Source organism: Geotrypetes seraphini, chromosome 1 (genome assembly GCF_902459505.1).
Source record: "Geotrypetes seraphini chromosome 1, aGeoSer1.1, whole genome shotgun sequence".
NCBI classification, from domain to species: domain Eukaryota; kingdom Metazoa; phylum Chordata; class Amphibia; order Gymnophiona; family Dermophiidae; genus Geotrypetes; species Geotrypetes seraphini.
Genome location: NC_047084.1, coordinates 224014199 through 224037127, shown reverse-complemented (window position 1 = coordinate 224037127; position 22929 = coordinate 224014199). Strand labels below are relative to the sequence as shown.

The 22929-nt window shown below is 49.3% G+C and overlaps 1 protein-coding gene across 5 annotated transcripts in view; it reads right to left on the bottom strand.

Annotated features, from left to right (window-relative positions):
* The window catches only part of PDS5A (PDS5 cohesin associated factor A), a 645453-nt gene that overhangs the window by 532702 nt on the left and 89822 nt on the right, over positions 1–22929 (bottom strand). For all 5 annotated transcript variants that reach the window (XM_033947170.1, XM_033947134.1, XM_033947143.1 and 2 more), the window contains exon 3: positions 14996–15199. In XM_033947170.1, coding sequence (XP_033803061.1) covers positions 14996–15199 — 204 coding nt within the window. The remainder of the gene's footprint in view (positions 1–14995; positions 15200–22929) is intronic.

Here is a 22929-nt window from a genome sequence, read left to right as displayed (position 1 = left end):
CCATTAACTACCACCCTCTTATCTTCCACTCAACCAGTTCTTGACCTAGCCCGTCACTTTGTGGCCCATGCCAAGGGCACTCAGTTTATTTATTAGACTTCTATGTGGAACATGTCACCACATCTAGCGCACTCCCTCTATTCAATTCTCTGGTCACTCAATCAAAGAAATTGATCATATTTGTCTGACAACGCCTACCTCTAGTGAATCCATGTTACCTCTGGCCCTGTAAACCATTGGATTCCAGAAATTTCACCATTCTCTTTTTAAAAGCATTTTCATTAATTTGTTTACTACAGAAGTCAGACTTACTGCCCTGTAATTCCCCACTTCTTCCCTACTTCCACTTTTGTGTAGAAGGAACACATTCGCCTTTCTCCATTCCACTGATACCACTCCCAAATAGATATGGTCAGTCAGTCTTAAGTTTACTTTTCCCGTGTACGTGACAGCAGAGGGACTATGTATATTATTCACTTAACAGCATGCGCTAAGTAGAAAGCAATGTTACTTAGCGTAACAGTTGTTATCCAGGGACAGCAGGCAGCTATTCTCACTAATGGGTGACGTGATCCAACGGAGCCCCGATGCGGAAGCCTCACAAGCATTTTTGCTTGAAGAAACTCGAAGTTTCGAGTCGTCCACACCGCGTATGCGCAAGTGCCTTCCCGCCCAGACCAGGTCGCGTCTCCTCAGTTCAGATAGCTAGCAGAGAAGCCAACCAAGGGGAGGTGGGTGGGACGTGAGAATAGCTGCCTGTTGGCCCTGGATAACAACTGTTACAGTAAGTAACATTGCTTTATCCCAGGACAAGCAGGCAGGTATTCTCACTAATGGGTGACCTCCAAGCTAACCACAATGGGATGGAGGGAGAGTTGGCAACTTATGAGAATAAATTTTGTAATACTGTTTGGTCAAACTGTCCATCCCGGCTGGAGAAGGTATCCAGACAATAATGAGAAGTGAAGGTGTGAACCGAGGACCAAGTGGCAGCCTTACAAATCTCAATCGGGGTCGATCTGAGGAAGGCTACAGAGGCTGCCATTGCTCTGACCTTATGGGCTGTGACTTTACTGGGGAGGGGTAATCCAGCCTGGGCATAGCAGAAGGAGATACAAGCCGCCATCCAGTTGGAGATGGTACACTTAGAAATGGGACGTTCCAACTTGTTCAGATCAAAGAAGATGAAAAGTTGAGGAGCAGTTCTGTGTGGCTTGGTGCGTTCCAGGTAGAAAGCCAAAGCACATTTACAGTCCAGAGTATGAAGAGCTGATTCTCCAGGATGAGAATGAGGCTTTGGAAAAAACACCGGAAGAACAATGGATTGATTTAGATGGAATTCCGAGACCACTTTGGGGAGGAATTTTGGATGAGTGCAAAGGACCACCTTGTCATGGTGGAACACTGAAAGGTGGATCCGCAACCAATGCTTGAAGCTCACTAACTCGACGGGCCGAAGTGAGGCCAATGAGAAACACCACTTTCCAAGTGAGATACTTCAGATGAGCCTTGTGAAGAGGCTCAAATGGAGGTTTCATAAGCTGAGAAAGAACCACATTGAGGTCCCAAACCACTGGAGGCGGTTTGAGGAGAGGATTGACATGGAAAAGTCCTTTCATGAATCTGGAAACCACCGGATGAGCAGAGAGAGGTTTCCCTTGGAGAGGCTGATGGAAAGCAGCAATTGCACTAAGATGAACTTGTATCGATATAGACTTGCGACCAGAATGAGAAAGGTGCAAAAGATAATCCAAAACTGAAGACAAGGAGGAGTGTTGTGGCTCATGATGATGAGAAAAACACCAAGCAGAAAATCTAGTCAACTTTTGGTGGTAGCATTGTCTAGTAGCGGGCTTCCTTGAAGCTTCCAGGACATCTCTCACAGGTTGAGAAAACTGGAGAGGGGTTATGTTGAGAGGAACCAAGCTGTCAGGTGTAGAGACTGCAGGTTGGGATGAAGTAGAGATCCCTGATGCTGTGTAAGCAGCGATGGAAACACTGGTAGAGGGAAGGGCTCCCTGCTGCTGAGTTGAAGTAGAAGGGAGTACCAATGTTGTCTGTGCCACCATGGAGCGATCAGGATCATGGTGGCATGGTCTGACTTGAGTTTGACTAGAGTCTTCTGGATGAGAGGAAATGGAGGAAACGCATATAGAAAGAGATTCGTCCAATCCAGAAGAAAAGCATCTGCCTCGAGGCGATGAGGAGTGTAGATCCTGGAGCAGAACTGAGGCTGTTTAAAGTTGGGGGGGGGGGGCTACAAAGAGGAGTTCCCCACTGAGAAAAGATGTGATGGAGGGGCGTTGAGTGGAGGGTCCACTCGTGAGGTTGCAGCAGACGACTCAAGTTGTCCGCCAAGGCATTGTCCTCCCTCTGAATGTAGACAGCTTTGAGGAAGGTATTGTGGCGAATCGCCCAATCCCAAACTTTCAGAGCTTCCTGGCAGAGGGAGGCCGATCCCGTGCCCCCCTGTTTGTTGACATAATACATGGCGACTTGGTTGTCCGTGCAAATGAGGACCACCTTGTCCTGAAGCAGGTGCTGGAAAGCGTTGAGGACATTGAAAATCACTCTGAGTTCCAGGAGATTGATGTGGTGCTAGCGGTCCGTGCTGGTCCAATAACCCTGAGTGCGGAGACCGTCCAGATGAGCCCCCCAGGCATAAGTGGACGAGTCGGTCGTGAGGACTTTCTGGTGGGGGGGCGTTTGGAACAACAAACTTCTGAATAGATTGGAGGATAGCATCTACCAGCGAAGAGACTGTTGCAGAGCAGGAGTGACCTGGATGTGTTGGGACAGAGGGTCGGATATCTGCTTCCACTGAGATGCCAGGGTCCACTGGGGAATCCTGAGGTGAAGTCTGGCAAAAGGAGTCACATGAACTGTAGAGACCCTGAGGCCCAGGAGGATCATCATGTGTCTTGCCGAGATGGACGGGCGAGAGGACACCAAGTGGCAAAGATGGAAGAGAGCTTCCAGACGTTCAGGAGGGAGGAACGCTCTGAGTTAGGTAGTATCCAGAACAGCTCCAATGAAGGGAAGAGTCTGGGAAGGTTGTAGATGGGATTTCGGGAAGTTTATCTCAAACCCCAGATGTTGTAGTAGCCAAATCGTCTTCTGGGTCGCGAGGACGACTCCCTGAGACGTGGAATCCTTGATGAGCCAGTCGTCCAGGTAGGGGAACACCTGGAGGCCATGGTTCCTGAGCGCTGCGGCCACCACTACCAGGCACTTGGTGAAGACTCTGGGTGACGAGGCTAGGCTGAAGGGGAGCACTCGGTATTGAAGATGAAGATGTCCCACCCTGAATCTGAGATATTGACATGAGGCCGGATGAATGGGAATGTGGGTGTAGGCCTCCTTGAGATCCAGAGAGCATAACCAGTCATTCTGCTCGAGGAGGGGATACAGGGATGCTAGGGTCATATGCAAAACTTTTCTTTGACCAGAAACTTGTTGAGGGCCCTGAGATCCAAAATGGGGCGCAGATCGCCCATCTTCTTCGGCACAAGGAAATACCGGGAGTAAAAACCCTTGTTCTGTTGGGCCAAAGGGACTGGATCAACAGCCCCCAGCTGTAGTAGGGCCTGAACTTCCTGAAGAAGAAGGGTGGTCTGGGTCAAGTTGGAAAGATACTCTCTTGGAGGATGTTCCGGGGGAACTTGATGGAATTGCAGGGAGTATCCCTCCTTGACGATGGAGAGGACCCAGAGGTCGGAGGTAATCGTCGTCCATCGATGGTGAAAGTGATGGAGATGATCTCCAATCGTTGGTAAATTTGAAAATGGCAGAACGACAGAAGTTATGCCCTCTTTGAGACTGTCAAAAGGGCTGAGAAGCCTTAGAGGCAGCAGACGAATGTGGCTTCTGCTGTTGCTTTTGAGGATGCGGTCTCTTAACAGGCTGACGGATGGGCGGAGCCTGTTTAGGTGGGTAACGCCGCTGGTAGATCAACGGTGGGCATGATGGACGAGGAGGAGCAGGCTTGGGCTTCGGACGCAGGATGGACTGGAAGGACTTTTCGTGGTCTGAGAGCTTCTTGGTTGCTGCCTCGATGGATTCGTCGAAGAGGTCTGTATCAGCGCATGGCACATTGGCAAGCCTGTCCTGGAGATTGGGGTCCATGTCGATGGTCCTAAGCCATGCCAGCTGGCAAATAGCCACAGAGCATGCTGTGGCCCGAGCCGAGAGCTCGAAGGCATCGTAGGAGGACTGCATCAATTGAAGCCGGAGTTGGGACAACAAGGCCAGAACCTCCTGGTACTCAAACTGTGCTCTGGGGTCCAGATAGGGCATGAACTTCTGGAGTACAGACAGGAAGAATTCAAAGTATGTGATGAAATGGAAGTTGTAATTCAGAACTCTGAAAGTCATCATGGAGTTCTGATAAATTCTCCTGCCAAATCGGTCCATGGTCTAGCCCTCCCTACCAGATGGAACAGCGGCGTAGACCTGGGAGAGGTGAGACCGCTTCAGTGAGGACTCCACCAAAAAGGGATTGATGGGAGAGTTGGGAGCCATCAAACCCTTTGTGGTGAACCGTGCGGTACCTGGTATCCAATTTTCCCCGCACGGCGGGGATGGAATAAGGTATTTCGAGGCACCGCACAAAGGTCTGGTCCAGCAGCTTGTGTAAGGGAAGCTTGAGGGATTCAGCCGGAGGTTGAGGAAGGTGCATAGTCTCTAGGTATTCCTTCGAAAATTTAGACCCTGTGTCCAAATGGATGTCCAAATCAGTTGCCATCTGCCAGAGGAACAAGAAGGACAGCTGATCAGCCAGTGCGGGGCCCCGAGAAGGACTCGAGAACGTCGAGGCCTCTGGATCCAATGAGGATGGGGACCGTGGTGGTGATAACGATCCCAGGGTGTCCTCGAGCTCCGGCATCGGAGGAGGTGAAGTAGCCGGTGGTGAATACTCGAGGAAAGGCTGCTTCCGATGAGGCGAGGCGTGCCTGGAAGAGTGCCTCGATGAATGCCTTGAACGATGGTGCGAGCTGTGCCTGGAAGTCGGCCTCGATGGGTGAGGCGAGCGGGTCTTCGCTGAGGCCACCAGATAGTGGATGGGGCTGGAAGCAGTTGATCGAAGCAGTGGTTGTTTGCTGTGCTCGCCCCGAGGGACTCGTAGATGCTCGAGTCCCGGTATCGGGTGGATCGGCTCCAATGGAGGCACTCACAAAGACTCTGCTCCTTGCATCGAGTGGATCGGTTCCAGTGGAGGCACTCGCAAAGACTCTACTCCTTGCATCGAGTGAATCGGTTCCAACAGAGGCATGGGCAAAGACTCTGTTCCTTGCGATGCATGCATCGATGCCAGACCAGACACTCGCAAAGACTCTGCTCCCTATTGAGAGTGTGTGTATCACTGAGGCACCGGAGGCGGCTCGACCTCGCGGGAGGCCTCCGCGTGCCCAGGCTGGATTCGGGAGAGAAGCTTGGGCCCTATGGTGGTGAAGATCTCAATGAATTGATTCTCTAACAAGGTCTGGAACGAGGCCGGCAAGGTCGGATCCGCATCTGCAATGGGACCGCCTGCACGGGCCTCGCGTTCTTTGGGGGTAGTGTGTGAGTGCTTGGGCCTAGAAGCCTTGGGCACTTTTAGCACTACCGGTGGAATAGGCTGCTGTGCTACCTGATCTGAAGAGACTGAGGAAGGCATCGCAGCAGGCGCTGGAGTCGGGACTGGCACTAACGATGCAGGCTTGATGAGACTCGGCGCCGCAGAGGTGGAAGGCTGGGGAGCAGCGGATGAAGTCGAAAGTGAGGGGCCTTTCGATGAAGATTGCTCCGTCGAGGACTCCATGCTGAACAGCGACTCCCACAAGACGCAACGGTGCTTGAAAGTACGTGCGATTTCGGAAGATGTTCAGACCCGAGACATCGAACACAGCGTCGATGAGGGTCCATTAGCGAAATCGCGCGCTGGCACTTGGCACACTTTTTAAAACCGGTGATAGGCCGAGACATAGGCCAGAAAAGCTCCGCCGCAAGATCGAAGCCGCGGGGCTACGGCAACGTGGCCTGCCCGGTCGAATGGATGGAAGAAATTTTTTTTTTTTGAAAACAATAAAGAACGACGAAAATCAGCGATTAAGAGAAAAATAACCCAAAACCGCGGACTTTAGAAGGCACAAGTGAAAAATCTTCACGCAGAGAGTCGAAGACGGACTTCTCGGCTCTGCGGAAAAGTAAGAACTGAAGAGACGCGCCCTGGTCTGGGCGGGAAGGCACTCGCACATGTGCGGTGCGGGCAACTCGAAATTTCGAGTTTCTTCAAGCAAAAATGCTTGTGAGGCGTCCGCATCGGGGCTCCGTTGGATCCTGCCTGCTTGTCCTGGGATAATAGCTATCAATGCAAGGGAGTGTATGCATGGACAGAACGTAGATAGGGCTCTCACTTGCATGCATAACTTATAGAATGCAGTAAGTTACACTTGTCCCTGCTACATTTACATGACTGCAGTTACACTAGTCTATGGCTGATATAATTGTGAGTGCAAAAATAGCACAGTTACTTACCGTAACAGGTGTTATCCAGGGACAGCAGGCAGATATTCTTAACGTATGGGTGACGTCACCGACGGAGCCCCGGTACGGACCTTTTAACTAGAAAGTTCTAGTTGGCCGCACCGCACATGCGCTGGTGCCTTCCCGCCCGACGGAGGAGTGCGTGGTCTCCAGTTAAGATAAGCCAGCTAAGAAGCCAACCCGGGGAGGTGGGTGGGTCGTAAGAATATCTGCCTGCTGTCCCTGGATAACACCTGTTACGGTAAGTAACTGTGCTTTATCCCAGGACAAGCAGGCAGCATATTCTTAACGTATGGGTGACCTCCAAGCTAACAGAGAGGGAGGGGGGATGGTTGGCCATTAGGAAAATAAATTTTGTAACACAGATTGGCCGAAGTGTCCATCCCGCCTGGAGAAGGCATCCAGGCAGTAGTGAGTAGTGAATGTGTGAACTGAAGACCAAGTGGCCGCCTTGCAGATTTCCTCAATAGGCGTAGAGCGGAGGAAAGCCACAGAAGCAGCCATAGCTCGGACCCTGTGGGCCGTGACAGCTCCTTCCAGCGACAGGCCAGCCCGAGCATAACAGAACGCAATACAGGCAGCAAGCCAATTGGACAGCATCCGTTTAGATACAGGGTGACCCAGACGGTTAGGATCGAAGGTCAGAAAGAGTTGAGGAGAGGAGCGGTGAGCCCTGGTACGGTCAAGGTAGTACGCCAGGGCACGCTTACAATCCAGCGTGTGAAGAGCCTGTTCCCCAGGATGAGAATGGGGTTTAGGGAAGAAGACAGGCAGTACGATGGACTGGTTGAGGTGAAAGACTGAAACCACCTTAGGAAGGAATTTAGGATGGGTACGCAGAACCACCTTGTCATGGTGAAAAACAGTGAACGGTGGATCGGCGACCAGTGCATGTAGCTCACTAACCCTCCTGGCAGAGGTGATGGCAATGAGGAAAAGCACCTTCCATGTGAGAAGTTTGAGCGAGGTAGTAGCAAGAGGCTCAAAAGGAGGTTTCATGAGGGCTGACAAAACCACATTGAGGTCCCAGACGACGGGAGGAGGCTGAAGAGGTGGTTTGATATTGAAGAGGCCTCTCATGAACCGGGAAACCAGAGGATGAGCCGTGAGGGGTTTTCCAAGAATAGGCTCATGAAACGCAGTGATGGCACAGAGGTGCACTCTGATTGAGGTCGACTTGAGGCCAGCGTCGGAGAGAGAGAGCAAATAGTCCAGTACAGTTTCCACCGCCAGGGAGGTGGGATTGTGATGATGAAGGAGACACCAAGCGGAGAACCGGGTCCACTTCTGATGGTAACATTGGAGTGTGGAGGGTTTCCTGGAGGCATCCAAAATGCGACGGACCGGCTGAGACAGGTTTGCTGGAGAGGTCAGCCCGAGAGAAACCAAGCTGTCAGGTGGAGGGAAGACAGATTGGGATGCAGCAGAGACTGATGTTGCTGCGTAAGCAGAGAAGGAAATACAGGAAGAGGAATGGGCTCCCTGGCGCTGAGTTGAAGCAGGAGGGAGAACCAGTGTTGTCTGGGCCACCGAGGAGCGATGAGAATCATGGTGGCCCTGTCCTTGCGGAGCTTGAACAGGGTCCGCAACATCAGAGGAAGTGGAGGGAAGGCATAGAGGAACCGATCCGTCCAGTCGAGTAGGAAAGCATCCGGGGCCAGACGATGTGGAGAGAAGAGTCTGGAGCAGAACTGGGGCAGCTGATGGTTGTGAGGAGCTGCAAAGAGGTCCACCTGTGGAGTGCCCCATCGAGCAAAGATGGAGTGGAGAGTGGGAGGATCCAGGGTCCACTCGTGAGGTTGAAGGATGCGGCTGAGCCGGTCGGCCAGGGAGTTCTGTTCGCCCTGGATATAGACGGCTTTGAGGTACAGATTGTGGGCTGTGGCCCAGGTCCAAATTCGGAGGGCCTCCTGACAAAGGAGACGAGATCCGGTGCCGCCTTGCTTGTTGATGTAGTACATGGCGACTTGGTTGTCCGTGCACAGGAGAAGAACCTGAGGATAGAGAAGGTGCTGGAAGGCCTTGAGAGCATAAAACATGGCTCTGAGTTCCAGGAAATTGATGTGATGTTGACGCTCCTGAGGGGTCCAGAGGCCCTGGGTGCGTAGATCCCCCATGTGAGCTCCCCATGCATAGGGTGAGGCATCTGTGGTGATGATCATGGAATGAGGGGGCGGATGAAGAAGGAGGCCCCTGGAAAGATTTGAGGAGTTCAACCACCATTGAAGAGATTGCTGAAGAGATGATGTTACAGAGATGGGATGAGAAAGAGGATCCCTGGTCTGTGACCATTGGTTGGCGAGGGTCCATTGTGGTATTCTCAGATGGAGTCGCGCCAGAGGAACCACATGGACTGTCGAGGCCATGTGACCCAGAAGAATCATCATCTTGCGAGCAGGGATGGATGGTTGGAGGAGTACCTGTCGACAGAGGTGAAGCAGTGTCCGGTGCCGGTCGGCAGGAAGGAACGCTCTCATGGAGTTGGTATCGAGAAGAGCTCCGATGAACTGAAGGCGCTGCGTGGGAAGCAGATGCGACTTGGGATAATTGATCTCGAACCCCAGGAGATGGAGGAAAGAGATGGTGTGGTGAGTGGATTGCAGCACAAGTGGAGCGGTTGTTGCTTTCACCAACCAATCGTCCAAGTAGGGGAACACTTGTAGGTTGTGGGACCTGAGAAAGGCCGCTACCACAATCAGGCACTTGGTGAACACCCTGGGCGATGATGCGAGACCAAAGGGCAGCACCTTGTATTGATAGTGGTGATTCTGAACCTGGAATCGGAGGTAGCGACGTGAAGCCTGATGGATTGGAATGTGGGTGTAGGCCTCCTTGAGGTCCAGGGAGCATAGCCAGTCGTGTTGAGAGAGAAGAGGATAAAGTGTGGCAAGGGAGAGCATTCTGAACTTCTCCTTGACCAAACACTTGTTGAGGTTCCTGAGGTCGAGGATAGGACGAAGATCTCCCGTTTTCTTGGGTACCAGGAAGTAGCGGGAGTAAAAACCTTGACCCCTCTGGTCTTGCGGAACTTCTTCGATGGCATTGAGGAGGAGAAGGGATTGGACCTCCCGAAGGAGGAGAGGAATTTGGGAGGAGTGAGAAGCAGACTCTACGGGAGGATGATCTATGGGTAGAGTTTGGAACCTTAGTGAGTATCCGTGACGGATGATGTTGAGAACCCACAGGTCTGACGTGATGGCCTCCCAGCGGTGGAGGAAGATGGTGAGGCGGCCTCCGATAGGCTGAGGAAGAGGCATGGAAGGTTGGAGACTGGCTATGCCCTGGAGACAGGAGTCAAAAGGGCTGAGGGTTTTTAGTCGAAGGGAGAGGCTTGGTCGCCTGGTGGGACTGAGAACGAGCCTGAGTGTGTTGTTGTTGTTGGTGGCGAGGCCGGCGGGATTGTTGCTGAGGGGGATTCAGCGGCCTGGCAGAGAATCGACGTTGATAAGAGGACTGAGGCCTGTATGGTCGTGCCGGTGGAGTCTTCTTTTTCGGCTTGATGAGGGTGTCCCATCTGGTCTCATGAGCCGAAAGTTTTTGTGTTGTGGTATCAAGAGATTCCCCAAAAAGTTCATCACCAAGGCAGGGCGCGTTGGCGAGACGGTCCTGGTGGTTCACATCAAGGTCAGACACCCTCAACCAGGCTAGGCGTCGCATGGCTACAGCTAGTGCAGAGGCTCGTGAAGTAAGCTCGAAGGAGTCGTAAATCGAGCGCACCATAAATTTTCTGAGCTGAAGGAGGCTGGAAATCTGCTGTTGGAAAAGTGGGATTTTACGCTCGGGTACATACTTTTCCAAAGCAGAAAGTTGTTGTACCAGATGTTTCATATAAAATGAAAAATGAAACGAGTAATTGTTGGCTCTATTAGCCAGCATGGCATTCTGGTACAGGCGCTTTCCAAATTTGTCCATAGTTTTTCCCTCTCTGCCAGGAGGGGTGGAGGCATACACACTAGATCCCTGAGATTTCTTTAGAGTGGACTCTACGAGGAGGCTCTCATGGGGCAATTGGGTTTTATCAAATCCCGGGATCGGGATGACCCGGTATAAACTGTCCAGTTTTTTAGGGGCACCTGGGACAGTCAGTGGGGTTTCCAAATTTTTATAAAATGTTTCCCGTAGGATATCATGTACGGGGAGTTTAAGAAATTCCTTGGGAGGTTGGTCGAAGTCCAAGGCTTCTAAAAATGCCTGGGACTTCTTGGAGTCGGACTCAAGTGGGATGGAGAGAGCCGCAGACATCTCCCGAAGGAATTTCGTGAAGGAGGATTGCTCGGGCTTGGAAGTGGTTTCAGCCATAGAGGGTTCCTCATCGGTAGAAGAGGCATCCTCTTCGGTACCGAGTGGGGATTGCTCCCACAGGTCTGGGTCCCTGACAGCCGGCTCAGTATGGCGTGTTTTAGAAAGGGACTTGCCAGAGTGCATGGATACGGTGCCGGGGGATGAAGACCGGCGTCGATCCCTGTCCCTGGAGGAATGGTGCCCATCCCGGTCCCGAGATGACCGGCGTCGATCTGGGGCCTGGGTCGGGTCCTCTGCCGAGCAAGTCTGAAGTACAGGCTGAGCAGATAAGACCGGCATGGATGTGTTCAGCGGTACCGAAGGGGTGGATACCGGTGGGGCGGTACCAGGCTCGGTCTGGACTGGTACCGGAAGGAGCGGTGCCAGTATGGTTGGAAGGAGCTGTTGGAGTTGCTTCTGTAGCTGCTCCTGAAGTTTGTCCTGGAGGATGGCCGAGATCCGGTCCTCCAATGGGGGCACCGGTACCGCTTTAGATTTCTTCGGTACCATAGGTGCTGCTCGACGCTCCGGCGATGAGGAGGCCGATGACGAGGCACTCACCGTGATCGGAGCGGAGCGTTTACGGGATCGGCGGGACGTCGGAAGAACCGGTGTCGCCGCTGTAACAGGAGGTCGCTCAAGGGAAGTGGAAGGCTTCTTAGCCGGCTTACCTGGCGCTATCGACCCCGAAGGAGGATCAGGCGGTGTCGATGTGGCCGGTGCCGATTTAGGCGGTGCCGTCGACGTCGGGGCCTGCTCCATGGTAGAACCGGCACCGAAAAGAATATTTTGCTGTATTTGCCGGTTCTTAAGTGTGCGTTTCTTGAGAGTTGCACAGCGGGTGCAGGTGTCAGCCCGATGCTCTGGACCCAAACACTGAAGGCACCAGTTGTGTGGGTCAGTCAGAGAGATCGGGCGTGCACACCGCTGGCACTTCTTGAAGCCCGGTTGCGGGGGCATGAAGGGAAACACGGCCTCCGCGAAATCAAACCCGGAGGCTTGTATGATTACAACAGGCCCCGCCGGGGCCGGCTGCAAAAAAGCAAAGAAAAGACACGAGTTTTTTTTTTTTTTTTTTTAAAAAGGAAGGTAAAGTCAAAAGACAAAATATAGAACAAAAAGGGATCAAAAAATCGCGAGCGGGAAGGCAAAATAGAGTTTTCAACGGCCGTTGAAAGCACATGCGTCTTCTTCGCTCCGCGGAAACGAAGAAACTGGAGACCACGCACTCCTCCGTCGGGCGGGAAGGCACCAGCGCATGCGCGGTGCGGCCAACTAGAACTTTCTAGTTAAAAGGTCCGTACCGGGGCTCCGTCGGTGACGTCACCCATACGTTAAGAATATGCTGCCTGCTTGTCCTGGGATAAATAAAGCATACCAATACCAGGTTACACTTTTTTTCTATAACAGAACCTGTTGGACAGATTGTCTCCTAAGTGCAAAAAGAACCCTCTTCCAGACATATAAACACAGTTGAACAGCAGACATAAGATCAACAATGCCCGTTTTCCTGTGCTATAAATACTAGAGAATGACATGGGGAAAACATTTGTCGTAACACTACTTCAAACTAACTAAGGATAGGGACACAAACAATCACTATTTATCTCAAAATGCGCCCTAAAAAGAACATTCAAGGGTCTTATGGGACACTGCATGGCCACCCACACATCACACAAACACCAAAAAAAGGAGACACAGAAAAAAATGTGGAGAAAAAGCCTCAGTTAAGCTTCATATGGCTAAAGAAACTCCATTTATGTGTCTTCACTCAATCAAAAACAATGATGAAAAAATGAGGCACAGTAGCAGCCCCCAAAAACACACCTCACATCCAGGACGCCAAAATCTCACATAAAACATTGTGTGAAAAAAGACTGCAGTCCAGAGGCACAGTCAGAAATATTGCAACATGAGCAAGGAAAAAAAGGAAAAACTTAGATGTCCACGAAGTCCCAGCTGTCTCCAATCAGGCTTACTCATATGCCTCATGGATAAGCAGCCCACCCGACGAGGAAATCTCAGTTTCGCTCTTGCTGCGTCAGGGGTGAAAAACGTCCAACATCAAAGGCAATCCACCACGACCCTCCGTGCAGATCCTTCACAGATTTCACAATCAATGCAATGCTGACGGCAGGAAACACTGCAGAACACAGCCCTTCTATACTCAAGACCACTTCCTAGATACCACTAGTCAATCACTACTCCTTAGCAACCTCTCAACAGGAAGTTAGCCGAAAAATGCTGCCCACTCAATCCAGCCATTCAGTCCCGTTGATTGAACAGATTGTAACAGGTAAATCCACGCTGTTCTTTCTGTCTCAACAGACACCGCCAATCACCACGTCTGGATGAATAGGGAAAATGCTCAATAACAATGCAGCGCACAGAGTTAAAATCATGCTGAGTCTCAAGGCAATGAGCCACCATCAGTTCCTCCACATGCTGGGTATGAAGGCATGATCTATGTTCCAATAGCCGGGTCTTCAACCGGCGAGAAGTGTGACCCACATAGAGCATCGCACAGGGGCACAAAATGATATACACAATCCCCTCTGTCATACACGAAGTGCTGCTCCGGAGATTATAAACTTTCCCAGGCCCCAGGTGGATAAATTTGTCAGACTCAATCATGAGAGCACACACTGAGCAATTACCACAGCTCGGGTGTCCAGGAGAAATTTACGTGTCTATTTCCATCCCTATTGGTTTAAGAACATTCAGGCTCAATATATCACACAAATTCCTATTTTGACCATAGGAAAACAAAATCCTTACATCTTGGAAACAGGGATGCACCCGTACAATGTTCAAATGCCTCCGAAGAACCCACTCAGTTATTCTAGACATATGATTAAAAGTAGATACAAAAGAAATCACATCTTGCTGGGATGGACGTTCATGATATTCCAATAAATCCTTCCTATGATTATAAAACGCTTTATTTGATGGCATGTCATGTCAAATTTTAATGAAGGATGGCATGAATTGAAGTAGTCTTTGAACAGAAGCAGGTCCTCCAAAGATCCCTTCCATACACAGAAAATGTCATCAATGAAGCGAGCCCATCCCAGGATCTCGCCAAAATCTACATCAATTCATGCCATCCTTCATTAAAATTTGACATACCATTGAAAAAAGTTATCATTTTTGGATTTTATGGTGGAATTGGTATGTGGTCAGTTTGTTACCACGGTTTTTGCTAAGAACACTGACCGCAATTCCTTATTACAATTCAATAGCCTGCACCTGCATGCGATGAAAACCAGCATTCCATTTGCTCAATTCCTTCGATATAGATGCATTTGTAGTACCAACTCTGAATTCTGTAGACTATAGTGTCAAGAGCAGCAAAGACAGCGTTTTATAATCATAGGAAGGATTTATTGGAATATCGTGAATGTCCACCCCAAGCAACTACCTCCCCCTTCACGGGTGCAGCAACAGTCCCCCCTCAAGTCCAGCATCCCCCTCCCTTCACGGGTGCAGCAAGTTCCCCTCACCTCGTGGGTCCAGCAGCCCCCCCCCCACACACACACACTTCTCAATGACTGGTGGCAAAATAAATAAATAAATAACCTACAACAAACCTGCGACTCTTCTGGCTGGGTCAGCCCCTTCGCACTTACCGGGACAGGCCTACCAGCCTGCTAGATGCTTCCTGTATGCAGGGCTGATCTGAACAGAGCCTTTTTGCCACCAATCCCTTCTTCTGATGTAACTTCTGGCCAGAAGTTACATTGGAAGGAGGAACTTGCTTGCAAGAAGGCTCTGGTCAGATCAGCCCTGTGTACAGGAAGCATCTAGCAGGCTGGTAGACCCACCCCGGGAAGCACAAAGAGGCCGAACCAACCAGGAGAGTTGCAGGTTTGTTGGGGGGAGAGGAGGGGGTTGCCGTCGGCCATTAGGAGGGTGCGAGGGGCTGTTGGACCCACAAAAGGGAGGGAGGAGGGCTGCTGGACGTGTGATCGCGCCGAAGAGGGCTGCTGATCAGAAAGGGTGGGAAGGAAGCAGGAGGCAACTCACGGTAGATACTTTACTGTGGAGACAAGGCCATTTACCACTCCACGGGGCGGTAAACGTCCTTGTCCCCGTACCCGAAGCAACCGGTGTTCCCTTCCCCCTGTTCCTGTGAGTTACCCGTGGCTAGCCGCGGATAACAGTCACCGTATCAGTCTCTAATAAATACCTTGAGTTTGTCATGGGAAGTGTAGGGAGCTTCTGGGGCATAGATTCTGAATATATCAGCCAGGCAACAAGCTACAAGAAGCCGGACATCTTTGTTGGGGTTCCTGAGGAAAAATTCAGATGCAAGATGCAAGGCAAGAGGAAGATACTGCTGTTTTTCATCTTCCGAGTCCTGGTCCATATCCATAAACGTTTTTACTATCATCTGAAACACACATAAAATAAAATGAATAAATAACTTCAGTGTGACACCATTCTAGATGTAAAAGGTTAATCAACGGCAAGAAAAGCCCACTGAACATTGCTGTGGAGCAGTAGTTCTCAACCTTTTTTCAGTCGGGACACACCTGACAGACAATGCTCACATATGTGACACTTTATACATGAACCTCACAGGTCATTAATCTGATACTGTATATCAGTTCATATGAATTAAATGTCAACATGTTCTTCATCCACAACCCCCTCTCCCCCAACAGATGCAGATCATAAAAATAGATAATGTACTTACCCTGGTAAGCGCTTTTCCAGTAGATAGGTTAGACATTCTAGACCAGGGATGTCAAAGTCCCTCCTGGAGGGCCGCAATCCAGTCGGGTTTTCGGGATTTCCCCAATGAATATGCATGAGATCTATTTGCATGCACTGCTTTCATTGTATGCTAATAGATCTCATGCATATTCATTGGGGAAATCCTGAAAACCCGACTGGATTGCGGCCCTCAAGGACCGACTTTGACACCTGTGTTCTAGACAGATGGGTAATATCCCCATAGATGTGTGCATCTGCAGAAGGAATCCACTGGATTTTCCTTTTTCCTCTACTGTACTTCACTGGGCTCCTTAGCTCCACCTACAGTAAATATCCAAGCACTGAGAGCCACCCAATATACATAAAGTAGAGGCACCTGTACCAACAGGCTTAGAGACAAACTGTTCTGCTTAAGAAGTAAATCAAACAGTAAGAGCAACTGCCAACAAAGGCTTCAAATGAACATAGAACTACTCTCAGATAAAACAGGCACACATATACAAAATGCTTCTCAGTCCTCTAGGGCTGACAGACATCCAAGAATCCGCTTGAAGAAACAAACCTATTGAAACAGTAGACAGGGGCAGGAAAGACTGGACAGGAGTCTAGAATGTCTCACCTATCTACTAGAAAAGAGCTTACCAGGGTAAGTACATAATCTCTTTTTCCAGTGCAATAGGTGAGACATTCTAGACAGATGGAATGTACAAAAGCAGTCTTCAAAAAGCTAGGTGCAGAGCTGGCCCATAAAACTGAGGACCCAAAGGCATAGAGTCCTGTCTTGCCGCCACATCCACTCTATAAAACTTGGCAAACGTGTGCATAGAAGACCATGTTGCAGCCCTGCAAATCTCCACAGGGGAGACAGCTCAAGCTTTGGCCCATGAAGCCACAATCTTGGTAGAATGACCCTTGACGGACACAGGGAACTGTTTCCCAGAAAGAATATAGGCTGATGAAATGGCCCCAAGGATCCATCTGGAAATTGTGGCCTTGGAAGTGGGAGTGCCCTACTTAACTGAATGAGTCTGCATTAGAGAATGATGCGGGTAACCCGCTGAAACGGTGGGGGTGGGGAGAAGTGCTCACTGCGAGTACAGGGACAAGGCCATTCACCGCTCTGTGGAGCATTGAATGGCCTTGTCCCCGCAGTTAAGGGAGGGAACGCACGTGACCGCCTCCCTCCTTTCTACCTACCCGAATCTACCTATCGCCCTCCCTCCCCCTTACCTTTGTGGCGTGTTTTAAGATTGAATAATTTGTTCAAAGCCGTCTGAGCCTGTGTTTAGTCACATGCATCTGTGGGCGGAAGCTTCTCCTCTGACGCAACTTCCGGTTGCGTCAGAGGAGAAGCTTCCGCCCAAAGACTCACGTTACTGCTCACAGGCTCCGACAGCTTTGAACAAGTTACTCAATCTTAAAATGTGCCGCGAAAGTAAGGGGGAGGGAGGGAGATAGATAGATAGATAGATTCAGGTAGGTAGGAAGGAGGGAGGGGGCCGAGATGGCGAGAGGGAAGGGTGGTGGAGGAAAGGAACAGACGCTGAAGTAGGGTGGAGAGGAACAGACGTTGAAAGGAAATGGGGAACATAGTGAACATAAGAAATGCCTGCACTGGATGAGACCTTGGGTCCATCTAGTCCGGCGATCTGGCGAATACCTTAGTTACTCGTATCCCTCAATGTGTCTTTCAAGAAGATGTGCATCCAACTTGCCCTTAAATCCTTGAATGGTGGTTTCCTCCACAATCGGGAGAGCGTTCCAGGCGTTCACTACTCGCTGTGTGAAGCAGAACTTTCTGACATTTGTCCTGGCCCTGTCCCCCCACAGCTTCAGTCCATGACCTCTTGTCCGAGTCACCTTTGACAATGTGAATAAAGTTGTTTCCTGCTCTATTTTGTCGAATCCTTTCAGTATTTTAAAAGTCTCTATCAGATCCCCTCACAGTCTCCTCTTTTCGAGGGTGAATAATCCTAGTTTTCTGAGGCGATCTTTGTAGCTCAAGTTCTCCATACCTTTTACAAGCTTCGTCGCTCGCCTCTGCACCCTCTCCAGTAGTATTATATCCTTCTTTAGGTAGGGAGACCAATGTTGGACACAGTATTCCAAGTGTGGTCTTACCATCGCTCTGTAAAGTGGCATTATGACATCCTCAGATCTACTCGTGATATCCTTCTTTATCATGCCCAACATCCTGTTTGCTTTTTTTGCCACCGCTGCGCATTGAGCCAACGGCTTTAGGGTCCTGTCTATCATTACCCCCAGGACCTTTTCTTGTTCGCTTTTGCCCAAAGTTACATCAAACAAGATATACTGGTGCTCCTTGTTTGTCCTGCCCAGGTGCATCACTTTGCATTTTTCTATATTTAACTTCATTTGCCACTTCTCTGCCCATTTCTCTAGTTGTCTCAAATCTCTCTGGAGTTCCTCGCTGTCCGTCTGTGACCTGATTGCCCGACACAGCTTTGTGTCATCAGCAAACTTGATGATTTCACTGGTCGTTTCTTCTTCCAGGTCATTTATGAAAATATTGAATAAGATGGGCCCAAGAACCGAACCCTGAGGCACTCCGCTAGTTACTTTCTCCAAGTCCGAGAACTTCCCATTTACGCTCAACCCTCTGTCTTCTGTCTTCCAGCCATTTTCCTATCCATCTTAGTATGTCCCCTTTTACTCCATGACTTTGTAGTTTTCTGAGAAGTCTCTCATGTTGAACTTTGTCGAACGCCTTCTGGAAGTGGGGAGAAGACGCTGAAGGGAAAGGGGGAAGAAGACGCTGAAGGGAAATGGGGAAGACAGAGTGAGGAGAAGACACTGAAGGGAAATGGGGAAGACAGAGTGGGGAGAAGATGCTGGAAGGGAAATGTGGAAGACAGAGTGGGCAGAAGATGCTGCACGGAAATGGGGAACAGAGAGTGGGGAGAAGATGCTGGAAGGGAAGAAAACAGAGATGCCAGACTATGGGGGAGCGGAGGGAAGAAGATGGGTGCCAGACCAATTGGAGGGGGGGGGGTAAAGGGAGAGACAAAGTAACAGAGCAAATGCAAGACACAGAGAGAAGACAGACAGTGGAATGTTGGGTATTATTAAGAAGGGTATTACAACCAGAACGAAGGAAGTCATCATGCCGCTGTATCGTGCGATGGTGCGCCTGCATCTGGAATACTGTGTCCAATATTGGTCGCTGTACCTAAAGAAGGACATGAAAATACTTGAGAGAGTTTAGAGAAGAGCGACAAGAATGATAAAAGATATGGAAAACCTTTCATACGCAGACAGGCTGGAAAGGCTGGGGCTCTTCACCCTAGAGAAGCGGAGACTCAGAGGAGACATGATAGAGACTTACAAGATCATGAAGGGCATAGAGAAGGTGGAAAGGGGCAGATTCTTCAGCCTATTGGGAACTACAAGAACAAGGGGGCACTCGGAGAAATTGAAAGGGGACAGGTTTAGAACCAATGCTAGGAAATTTTTCTTCACTCAGAGGGTGGTGGACACCTGGAATGCGCTTCCGGAGGATGTGATAGGACAGAGTACATTAAGAGGATTCAAAGAGGGATTGGACAAGTTCCTGAAGGATACGGGGATTGAGGGATATAGAGGTAGAGATAGGATTAGGAAAGAGGTAGAGATAGGATTATGAAAGGGAATAGAAAAAGGAACAATGGGGATTGAAAGGCTTTTAGACAAAGGATCACTCACAGGTCATGGACCTGGATGGCCGCCGCGTGAACAGACTGCTGGGCGCGATGGACCCCTGGTCTGGACCAAGCGGAGGCACTTCTTATGTTCTTAATAATACCTTCCGCCCAATGTGCGGAGGTGGCCAAAAAAGCAAACAAGGTGCTAGGAATTATTTAAAAAAAGGGATGGTTAACAAGACTAAAGATATTATAATGCCTCTGTATTGCTCCATGGTGCAAACTCATCTGGAGTATTGCATTCAATTCTGGTCTCCTTATCTCAAGAAAGATATAGCAGCACTAGAAAAGGTTCAAAGAAGAACAACTAAGATGATAAAGGGGATGGAATTCCTCTCGTATGAGGAAAGACTAAAAAGGTTAGGACTCTTCAGCTTGGAAAAGAGACGGCTGAGGGGAGATATGATTGAAGTCTACAAAATCCTGAGTAGAATAGAACAGGTACAAGTGGATCAATTTTTTACTCCATCAAAAATTACAAAGACTAGGGGACATTCAAAGTATAGGGAAATACTTTTTAAAACCAATAGGAGGAAATATTTTTTCACTCAGAATAGTTAAGCTCTGGAATGCATTGCCAGAGGTTGTGGTAAGAGTGGATAGCGCAGCTGGTTTTAAGAAAGGTTTGGACAATTTCCTGGAGGAAAAGTCCATAGTCTTATTTGGAAAGACATGGGGGAAGCCACTGCTTGCCCTGGATCGGTAGCATAGAATGTTGCTAGTCTGGATTTTGGCCAGCTACTAGTGACCTAGATTAGCCACCGTGAGAACAAGCTACTGGGCTCGATGGACCATTGGTCTGACCCAGTAAGGCTATTCTTATGTTCTTTATCTTCAGAGCCTTTCTTTGGCACGATAAAGTATATAGAGCATCTGCTGGAGCCAGAGTGTTTGGGTGGCATTGGCTCTCTAGCTTGAATATCCAGCAAACGTTGAATGGTGGCTTGAACTTTGAGTGGTTTGCTCGAGTGACCTATAGGAGAGTCCACAAACCAATCTGTCATAGGGCTGGGCAAATTCCAGCTCGTAGCCCAACTGCATAATGTCCAAGACCCACTGGTTGGATGTAAAGCGAGTCCAGGTGGGAAGAAATGCGGACAGCCTGCTCCCTATCTGTAGAGAGGCATCCCTTGGCCTGACATCATTGTGTCTTTTTGGTAGAGGGTGCAGAACAGGAGGTGGAAGGCTAAGGATGCCAGTAGCCAGCATACCAGTGATGGGAGCCCTGGGAAAATCTCTGCAATGTGATACTTGCATGTGGACGGGATCGCAGGGAGCCACAAAAATTAGAGCGACCAGAACCTCTACAGGTCCTTGGACTGCTATCAGGTAGATTCTTAAGGCAAATATCTATCACATCCCATGAGGTCGTCCAGACCTTTGCCAAACAATAACTGCCCCTTAAAGGGCAGTCTAGCCAAAGTAGCCTTGGAAGTGGAATTACCAGCCCATTTTCTGAACCAGAGCATTCTGCGGGCAGAGATGGAAAACGCTGACACCTTTGCCAAAACTCGAAAAGGTCATACAATGCATCAGCCATATAATCTGTCCCAGCCAAAAGAAGTTGAGGAAGAGGATCCACCGCCTCACTCTCCAATGTGTGCAGTCGAGACAGATAAGCGCGTGTGACAAAGGATATCACCGACGTAGTTTTGATGACAAAAGTAGCTGTGTCAAAGTTTCCAGAGGACCACATCCACACGGCGGTCCTGCATATCTTATAGCACCTTCACTGGGTAGAGAGGTGCATTTAGTCACCTGCGCAACCAAAGAATCCACCCTGGGCTGACCCAAAAGCTGCTGACACTCCTGTGCCAGAGAATACAAGCGTGACATAGCTCTAGCAATTTTAAGAGCACCCTCCAGAGAGTCAAACTGCTCCTAGACCAGAATGCTCATATCAGGGTGTAGGGGAGAGGCAGAAGACTGTGAGCGCACACCACAAAGCCAGGAGGGAGAAGTGGACAAAGCTGGCTGAATGACCAAATTCAACTCCTGCAAAGATTTAGAAATAAGGTCCGGCAAAGCCGCAGGCTTAAATAAGCGCAGTACCGTGGGATCATCCCCAGGATCCAAGACCCCAGAGGGATCCACAGATCCAGCACACAATTCCTGATCTCCCACCCTGGGAAGCACAGTGCCTGCAAATAAAGGGTCAGGAAGTGAGTCCTCTGCATCAGAACTACCCAGATCAAGGTCAGGCAACACAACAGCAGCAGGCTGAGTCAAGAACGGGTACAAAGAATCAATGCCACTGAGAGATGCTGTGGAAGCAAATTGGGACTGTACAGGAGAACGCCAGTTCTGAAACTCAGTCCACAAAAATTTTATAAAGTCTGAAAGTGTCCAGGTCCTGGGCGTAGAGCCACCCTTAGATTTACCTAATGAATAATTTTAGTTCAACTTTTTAGAATATCTTATACTGATCTCATAGCTAGTACATTTTTGCCGAATTTTATTACATTCTAGCATATTGTATTTTATTCACCTATTCTATAATTTGAGTTTAACTTTTTAGAATATTGTATTTTATTCACTGACTGTATATTTTTAGTATTGTATGTGAACTGCCTAGAACTATGTGGTAGGGTGGTATATAAAAATAAAATAATAATTATTATTATTATTTAAATTTGTGTTTCTTAGGCTGCGGAGGGTCCTCAGCCAGGTGCAAAGAACTAACAGCTATGACAAGCCTTGAAAGCAAAGAAGGCCGACCCGCCAGGCTAACTGAGCATTTAGTCACCTGCTTCAGCAGGGTAGAGGCTAAGCGGGACGCTGCCGCCTCTCCCGGCTGCAGCACGTGGTGCAAAGATGCTCTAAAAGCGCTAATGTTACACAATCTGGGCAAGAATCCACATGAGAGCCCAAGAACTCCATCCCAACAGGTTTCTAGGCAATATGTGCAGTTTTGGAGAAGCAGGAAGTTTTAGAAAAAAAGATCTCTAAAAATCCAAGATAGCCACCATCAAGAAATTCACACAAAAATCGCAATATTTTTCACACTTCCCAAATGCAAGAAAACAGCGATTTTAGGATATTTCTGGAGAGGAAGTAAGGGAGAACATTCAAAAACTCTTAAAACCTCACTTTTTCAACATCTCCAGATTCACTTCACAGGCTGACAGCCTGTACTCACTGTAACCTGACGGAAGATCTGTGCTATAGCTTGCCTCAGCTCTCTCAACAGCAGCAGCTGGATGAGAAACTCACTGCCTCAATGCTGGGAATGCTTCTGCAAAGCGGATCTTCAGGCTGCCAATCAGACCCTATGTCTGACTGCACCCTCCACCCCTGTGGATCAACAGATGTGCACCAACAGCCTGCGCTCGACCCCTTCTTAACAGTAGGTGAGACCACATCAGGGATGGCTCTGAGCTCCACAGAAAACTATGCATGCTGGCTAATAGGTATCCAGTGGGATCAGCGTGTCAGCTACAGACCAAAGTATGTGTGTTTTCAAAGCATGCAGAACTGAAAAAAGCAAAACAAAACGCTCAAAGCACCAGAATCTCTGAAAAAGGGATGAAAAAATACACCGAATAAAATTAATTAATTAATTAAATTTTATATACCGTTCTCCAAGGGGAGCTCAGAACGGTTTACATGAATTTATGGGGAGAGCAGAACAAACACTCCTGCAGGCACGCGTGCAAAAGGAAACAACTGTAGGTGGAGCCAAGGAGCCAGTGAAGTACAGCAG